This window comes from Crocuta crocuta, unplaced genomic scaffold (genome assembly GCF_008692635.1).
Source record: "Crocuta crocuta isolate KB4526 unplaced genomic scaffold, BGI_CrCroc_1.0 scaffold29, whole genome shotgun sequence".
Lineage (NCBI taxonomy): Eukaryota > Metazoa > Chordata > Mammalia > Carnivora > Hyaenidae > Crocuta > Crocuta crocuta.
This window is the reverse complement of record NW_027533280.1, coordinates 2,275,265-2,283,269: the sequence shown is the minus strand read 5'-3', so window position 1 is coordinate 2,283,269 and position 8,005 is coordinate 2,275,265. Positions and strand designations below refer to the sequence as shown.

The 8,005-nt window shown below is 47.2% G+C and overlaps 1 protein-coding gene across 1 annotated transcript in view; it reads left to right on the top strand.

The window, feature by feature from the left end:
• Positions 1-8,005, top strand: part of DNAH10 (dynein axonemal heavy chain 10) — a 144,433-nt gene that overhangs the window by 97,715 nt on the left and 38,713 nt on the right. Inside the window, exons 46-51 of the mRNA XM_077747983.1 lie at positions 1,765-1,917; positions 2,903-3,163; positions 4,751-4,923; positions 5,933-6,026; positions 6,333-6,500; positions 7,056-7,244. Coding sequence (XP_077604109.1) covers positions 1,765-1,917; positions 2,903-3,163; positions 4,751-4,923; positions 5,933-6,026; positions 6,333-6,500; positions 7,056-7,244 — 1,038 coding nt within the window. The remainder of the gene's footprint in view (positions 1-1,764; positions 1,918-2,902; positions 3,164-4,750; positions 4,924-5,932; positions 6,027-6,332; positions 6,501-7,055; positions 7,245-8,005) is intronic.

Genomic DNA, 8,005 nt, shown 5'->3' with positions numbered 1-8,005 from the left:
CCGTCCCTCCCTTGCTCTCACACACACCCTCTCTCTAAAAATAAACTTAAAAAAAAAAAGGAAAGAGGGTGTCAATTCTCCTTTCTATACTCAGAGTTGCCTTACATGGGTCACCTACCTGCTCATCATTTCAACTGTCCTGGCTTCAAACAAGTTTTATTTAGTGTTTTTATAACCAAAGAAAGACTCTTTTTCCTCTGAGAAGCTGCCTGTGATTTCCGGGATATCCAGCTGATACACACTTGTCCCAAATCCACTCACTGATTCAGTTCCATGTTTCTGTTAATATCTGCTCATCATTTAATTTTCCAATTCCTATGTTGGCCTTCCGGAACCTCAGATGGGAGAGAAGTTTCCTGTGGCCCTCCTTCCTGACTGCCTTACTTAGGCTTGTTCCCCGGGAAGCCCTGTGACCCTCTGGGGCAGAGAGTGGCCGGCCCGGCTTCACAATGGCCATCGCATGAGGGACGTGGGCCAGACTGGGCCAGACTGCCTGCGAATGGTCGAGCTCAGTCACAGATGGGTGTGTGGAAACAGGGCTTATTTAGCTTGAAGGATGTCCCTGTGGGGGGCGCAGAAGGGATGTTTACAGCCAGAGGGACCTACACGTTGGTAGGGTCAGGCACACAGCAGCCACATTCAGAAACCCCCGCCACGACGCCCCTCTGCTGGGACTCAGCAGCTGGTGCTCATCGGCCCACCAGTCTGTGCACATTTGTTATAAGGAGATGCACGTTGACCTTCATCGTGTGCAGCTCCTGTGTGCCCGTGGGCATCTCCGAGGATGGTGTCCTCTACAGCAGTGGTTCTCAAAGTGTGGTCCCTAGGCCAGCAGCATTGCCTGGAAACTTGTGTGCCCGATCCTTGGCCTTTTGAATCAGAACCTCTGATTCTGGGCCCTTCGAGCTGTTAGGCACAAACCTTCCAGGTGATTGGGGTGCGTAATTAAGACCGAGAACCACTGACCAATGAACTCTCACCGAGTGCTCGAAGAAACACAGTGAGGGGCCCAGCGTATGTCCATCAGGAGGCGGTGCTCTCCACATAGGGGCCCGGGGCCTCCCTCCCCTTCCTCTCAGCAGGTACTTTCAAAGATGCTCTCTCTGACCTATTTATTAGGATGTGGCAGGTGTGATAGTAACTTAGGGTTGAATATTACTTTGTCATGTGGAAAACACCTTTGTGGATTTCATCTCCTGTGATAGAATCACCTTATGGAGTAGTCTAAGCAGATGCTGTTAAAACTGTGTTATACATGAGACAAACGAGGCTCTAAAAGGTTGAACCTCTTTGGGGCACCTGTGTGGCTCAGTTGGCTGGGCGTCTGTCCGACTTTGACTCAGGTCATGATCTCGTAGTTCATGGGTTGGAGCCCCGTGGCAGGCTCTGTGCTGACAGCTGCTTCCGATTCCGTGTCTCCCTCTCTCCCTGCCCCTCCCCTACTTGCACTCTGTCTCTCTCTCTCAAAAATAAACATTAGAAAATAAAATTTTTTTTAAAGTTAAACCTCTTTTTGAAGGTCACCTTGCCAGACCTGAGCAGAGCTAAGGCCCCCCAGTCCACATTGTGCCCAAGGCCCACATGTGACTGTTATTGCTGTAGACATCCTGCTAAACGGAAAGAATGGAGTGCGGCACACACTGGGTTCTAGAAAAGGTCAGACACTGGTGAATTTGTAAGCTAGATGGTAGCTCATGGTCCAGCATTTCCCACCCATACTGCGAAGAAATGACCACCTTCTAGAATGACCTCTCTCTGTTCCAGATTGTGTTAATGGTCAACTTCTCCTCTCGCACCACATCTTTGGACATCCAGAGAAATTTGGAAGCAAATGTGGAAAAACGAACCAAAGACACATACGGCCCGCCTATGGGAAAACGCCTCCTAGTGTTCATGGACGACATGAACATGCCGAAGGTAGGTAGTGTAAGGTCAGGGAGCAGCGGGGCAGGGCCGTGTGCTTGTGTCGCTGTGTGCGCATGGAGTCTGTGAGTGTGTGAACGTGTGTCTTCATTCTGCATAATGCCTGCAAGGTGCTGGTTGTGGGAGCCAGCTTAGAAGACAGTGTTACTGGAATGTTCTTCTTACACAGTGCGGGACCTCACTGATTGCTTTCTTAGAGGAGCAAAGCAGGCAGCCTCCAGGCTTTTTACAGCATTTATTTGAGTAAGTGGTTTCCCAATGAGCATGAGCTTAGATGATAATGTTGTTCTCAATCCCATGTACATGGGAAGCATCAGAGCAGATACTTCCCAAGGATTCCTCTGGATTTACCAAGGGAGGGAAACTGTAGTGTGCATGAGGAGTGTGTTTCTGGGGCCAGTGACTGAGAGTTGGGAAGTTTTCTTAGCACTGAAATTTAAATTTATGTAATTTCTGCAGAATCATTTTTTCCTCTGAAAATCTATCTTCCAGATGGACTGTGTACAAAGCCAGGATCCTTCCATCCACCCTTCCTTCCTTCCTGCCTTCCTTCCTTCCTTCCTTCCTTCCTTCCTTCCTTCCTTCCTTCCATCCATCCATCCATCAATCCATCCATCCATCCACATACTTATCCACCCACTTGTGCATCTCTTCATACATCCATGCTCGCACACACACACCCTTCCATCCATCTATGCATCCATCCAATTAATGTGTGTTTATTGAGTGCCTCCTCTGGGTCTGGTGCTGTGCAGTTATGAACAAAACATAAGTAGTCCCTGCCTTCATGGAGCTTACAGTTGAATGAGGGAGACAGAAAAAAAAAATTACAAATGAATATGTGATTGGAAACCTTGAGAAGCCATGGAACTAAAACCAGAGCACTCTGAGAGAGTAAGAGAAGAGACTCAGCAAAGGCATCCCTGAGTTCTGCTCTATGATGCTACTGTTATCTCTTTTCTTGGGAAAATACTTCAAGGTGGATGAATACGGCACACAGCAGCCGATTGCCTTGCTGAAACTGCTGTTGGAAAAAGGCTACTTATATGACCGTGGGAAGGAGCTGAACTGTAAAAATGTTCGGGACCTTGGCTTTATTGCTGCGATGGGAAAAGCTGGAGGAGGCCGTAATGAAGTTGATCCGAGATTCATTTCGCTGTTCAGTGTCTTCAATGTACCATTTCCCTCAGAGGAGTCTTTGCATTTAATTTATTCCTCCATTCTGAAAGGCCATACCTCGGTAACTTGATTTTAAATTTTTTTTTAATGTTTTATTTATTTCTAGGAGAGAGAGAGACAGCGTGAGCAGGGGAGGGTCAGAGAGAGAGGGAGTCACAGACTGAAACAGGCTCCAGGCTCTGAGCTGGCAGTCAGCACAGAGCCCGACGCGGGGCTTGAACCCATGAACCGCGAGATCATGACCTAAGCGAAAGTCGGACGCTCAACTGACCGAGCCACCCAGGCGCCCCGGTAACTTGATTTTAATTCAGAGTCGAGGGGCACCTGGGTGGCTCAGTCGGTTAAATGTCTCACTTCGGCTCAGGTCATGATCTCATAGTTCATGGGTTCGAGCCCCGCATCAGGCTCTGTGCTGACAGCTCAGAGGCATTAGAAACAGGCATTAGGCACAGCAGGCCCAAGGCCCATGGCACTTTTAGGGGCCCACGAAAATGTTTCCTTTCAAAACGAGAAGAAAAAATATCCAGTCTGGATTATATTCATCTTTATGTCAGTGCAGTCATAAAAAATAAAGTAACATATTTTTATGGAGGAAGAGCCCAGAAGGCAAAAGTGCCATGGGTCCGTGGAGGTCATGATGTGGCCCTGAGTTACATGTGTCACATTGAGCTGCGGCAGTGAATCAGCTAGGGGACCAGGACCTGGAGTCGGGCCCCATGCTGCTCCTGGGGCCAGTTCTCATCTGGAACGGGGATGATGACGGTGCCCGCCTCACCGAGACCTTACAGTGTCTAGCGCATAGCACATGCTCCCTACATACTAGTTACTGCTCTTCTTTCGTTGATTTAACTTGGCCCCCCACAAATGGAACCCATGCATTTAAACAATGACCTTCTGATCTGGCATTTCCCTCCTAAAGTGAGGTTTGCACACTCACAGTCTGCAGGGGAGGGAAAGGCAAAGGCAGGAGTGGCCCCGTGGGATGAGCGGGAGCGGTGAGCCGCCTGTTCATGCCTTTCCTGAAGGCATTCGCTTTCAAAACTGTGAGGTCTGCCCTGGGCCAGTCAGACTCAAATGGAGGGTGAGTTGGGCTTTGGTTTCACATCCTGTTGACTTGTCAGTTGATGAGAAAATCTAGGGAAACAAAGCAAATCAGATGATGAGTTTGTCTGGCCTTTTCAGTTTTTTTTTTTTTTTATCTCTTTAAAAATCATAGTAAAATCTGCATAGTGTAGGATTCGCTGTTTTAACCACTTTAAAGTACAGTTTATTGGCATTGAGTACATTCTCAATCATGTACAATCATCACCACTACCGAATTCCAGAATATTTTCATCACCCCAAAAGTAGTCACAGTATCCCACCCTTCGGCCCCCGGCAATTGCTAATCTGCATTCGGTCTCTGTGGATCTGCCTCTTCTGGATGTTTCACATAAAGGGAATCACACACTGTGCGGTCTTCTGTGACTGGCATCTTTCACTCGGCATCCTGTTTTCACGGTGCACCTGGGTCATAGCACGTGTCAGCTCTTTACCCCTTGATGTGGCCAAATGTTGTGCTGTTGTCGATAGACCACACTGGTTACCCATTCATCCCCTGATGGACACTTGGTGGGGGGGGGGGGGGGGGTGTCTTTTCAATTTTTAGGTGTTTCACGAAAGCATCCAGGCTGTGAGTGACAAGCTGACCTTGTGCACGTTGGCGCTTTACACAACCATCGTGCAAGACCTGCCTCCCACGCCGTCCAAGTTCCATTATATCTTTAACCTGCGGGACCTCTCCAGAGTTTTTAACGGTCTTGTCCTCACTAATCCAGAGCGGTGAGTTGGTCTTTTCTCCCTAAAATGTGGCCCGTGGGCATGACGATGGATTTTCTTATTCTTTTAAGACAGAGGACTTGTCAGTGAATTGGATGAATCAATGTATCAATTAATCACCCAGTGTCTTTTTGTTTATGTTAAATGAAGAAAAGAGTTAAGTGCTTAGTTAAGGCCTGATGACTTGTAAGCTCTTGACCGGAAGACAGATGGAGCCAAGAAAGGCAGATGTGTAGACACCTGGACAGGTGTATTTAAGCCCTCGGTGGGAGTGCTGTACTGACCATGTCTTTCTGAAGTTGCCTTTTGCTAAGGCAACGGAATCATTTGTGGTTGCTAGTTAGGTACATTTTGTGGGTCTTTGTAGAAGTAAGCACAGGGGACAGAAAGGATTTAAGTCTGGGTATAGAAATTTTCTCATTAAAGACTGACTTCTGTACATTAACATACACTTTATGTAGATTTGCAAGCAGAGTGCACTTTTGTGGATTCACAGAGTCCACAAAAAATTGAAAAGTGAATTAGTCGAGGACTTGCCACATACCCAAACTTGTTCTCAGGTACTGTTGAACGGTTTTGGATGGAAGTCCAGGAGNGGGGGGGGGGTGGGGTGAGGGCTCTTTGCCAGAAACCAGAGAAAGTTCTGGAACTGGGGCCCGATGGAGCTGGTTCTTAAAATAAGAAGCTGCCAGTGGCCTTGATGCTTATTTTAAATTCATACATTCCAGCAAGTAGAGGCAGTGGCAGGTGCTTATTTATGTCACTTATGTCATTTACAGATAATGTTCTTTTTCTTCCCTACAGGAGAATAAATTATAGATGATGATTTTATATCTTTACACTTAATTTGTTAGCTTCCATTAAAGTTTCATTAATGTAGGACCAGGGGGGAGAGGGGGCCATAGAAATGTTGTCCTTTTCTGGACCCTGTGTATCCATCTGAAAATAGTAGCATTTAGCCCCTCTGTCTCTCTCTGACTTCACGACCGATTTTGCCCCTTCCATCATGTAGGTTCCAGACGGTGACCCAGATGGTGAGAGTCTGGAGAAACGAGTGTCTCAGGGTCTTCCACGACCGATTAATCAATGAAACAGACAAGCAGCTGGTCAGTACATCAGAATATACCAGCAAATCCAAAACTCTAACTACAAAATTCTTCTCTGGGTGAAATAAATAAGCATACCCGCCCCCCCATCCATGTATTTTTTTAATATAGTTCACCAACTGGAGAAAAATCCACTAACAGCAGAAGTTGATGAACCAAGGAGGGTGGATTATTGAGTACCTTGTAACAGAAAAAAGAATCAAATGCAAATTACTTCAGATAATCTTAGCGTATGTTATTTTTCTGGCAAGCTTTAGCACATACATGTCGTTGAGTTTGGGTCCTTACGTGGTCTTCTGTCAAAAGGTACAAGACCACATAGGAACCTTGGTTATGGAACATTTTAACGATGATGTGGAGGTGGTGATGAGGGACCCCATCCTGTTTGGAGACTTCCGGACAGCCCTGCAGGAAGAGGAAGCCCGCATTTATGAAGATATTCAGGATTATGAGGCAGCCAAGGCTTTGTTTCAGGTGTGCACGGGGCTTGCCTCCTCCACAGGCTCACTTTTCCTGGGAGCGCTTCTCAGGGGAGCCACGCACTGCGTGGGTGTGCCGGGGGCGGAGTTGGGGAGGGTCCCCGTGCTGTGTCTCAGGGTTCAGAATGTGAGCTTGTGTCTCACCCAGTGACTGTGGTGCATGGGAATGACCTGTGGAGTGTGTTACATACACAGGCCCCAAGGTTCACCCCTCTGGGTTTCCAATCATCCAGCCAGTGGAGGGTCCCAGGGTTCCAGTGCCCAGCCAGGTTTGGGAACCACTCAGCTCCCTGCTGTCCGTTTTCGTTTTGATTCATGAACTGAGCCTTGTAATCAGCTTTGGCTCACCGCTGGCTGATCACAGACCGCACATAGAAGCCTCAATTGCCAATACTAGATTTAGTCCCATAAACCCAAACAATTTAATTATTTCAACCACTATAGGTTATTGGGGGGAAAAATCTCTCTTCTGTTCTTAATTTCTCCCGGACAGAAGGAAAGAGTGTGTCTCCTAAAATCCAGTGATCGTTTAAACTTTTTTTAAATTCAGGAGATTCTTGAGGAGTATAATGAAAGCAACACCAAGATGAACTTGGTTCTCTTTGATGACGCCCTGGAGCACTTGACCCGTGTACACCGCATCATTCGAATGGACCGCGGCCACGCCCTGCTGGTGGGGGTCGGAGGCTCAGGGAAGCAGTCTCTGGCCAGGCTGGCCGCCTTCACAGCCGGCTACGAGGTGAGTCAGCCTCCCCTCCTGGAAACAGGCTTCTTAAAGCAATTGCGGCCATTGGTGGTTCGTGCAAGTATTGGAACAGTCTAGAACAGATCAGATCATAACACGATGTTTTCATAGAGTGTAGAACTCATTTTTTCCTTGTTGTTATTTTTTAATTAAAAAATTTTTTAACATTTATTTATTTTTGAAAAAGAGCATGTGAGCACAGGAGGGGCAGAGAGAGAGGGAGGCACAGAATCTGAAGCAGGCTCCAGGCTCTGAGCTGTCAGCACAGAGTCTGATATGGGGCTTAAACTCATAAGCCCTCAGATCATGACCTGAGCTGAAGTGGGATGTGTAACAGACTGAGCCACCCACGTGCCCCTCCTTGTTATTATTTTAACCAAATGTCTGAGGAATCTAACTTTTATATTAATTTTGAATGTGTTTTTAAATTTATTTTTGAAAGAGAGACAGAGACAGAGCTTGAACAGGGGAGGGGCAGAGAGAGAGGGAGACACAGAATCCAAAGCAGGCTCCAGGCTCTGAAATGTCAGCACAGAGCCCGACACGGGGCTTGAACCCACAAACTGTGAGATCATGACCTGAGCCGAAGTCGGACACATAACCGGCTGAGCCACATAGGCGTCCCTTGTATTATTTTTGGAATGAAGACTATGTCAAATCAACTTTGAAAGTCAAATAGGAGCAAATTTTGTGGTTTGTGGCGTGCGCTTGTATGGAGGAAGGATCAGCTCAACCTCTGCGGACCCAGCTTTCAG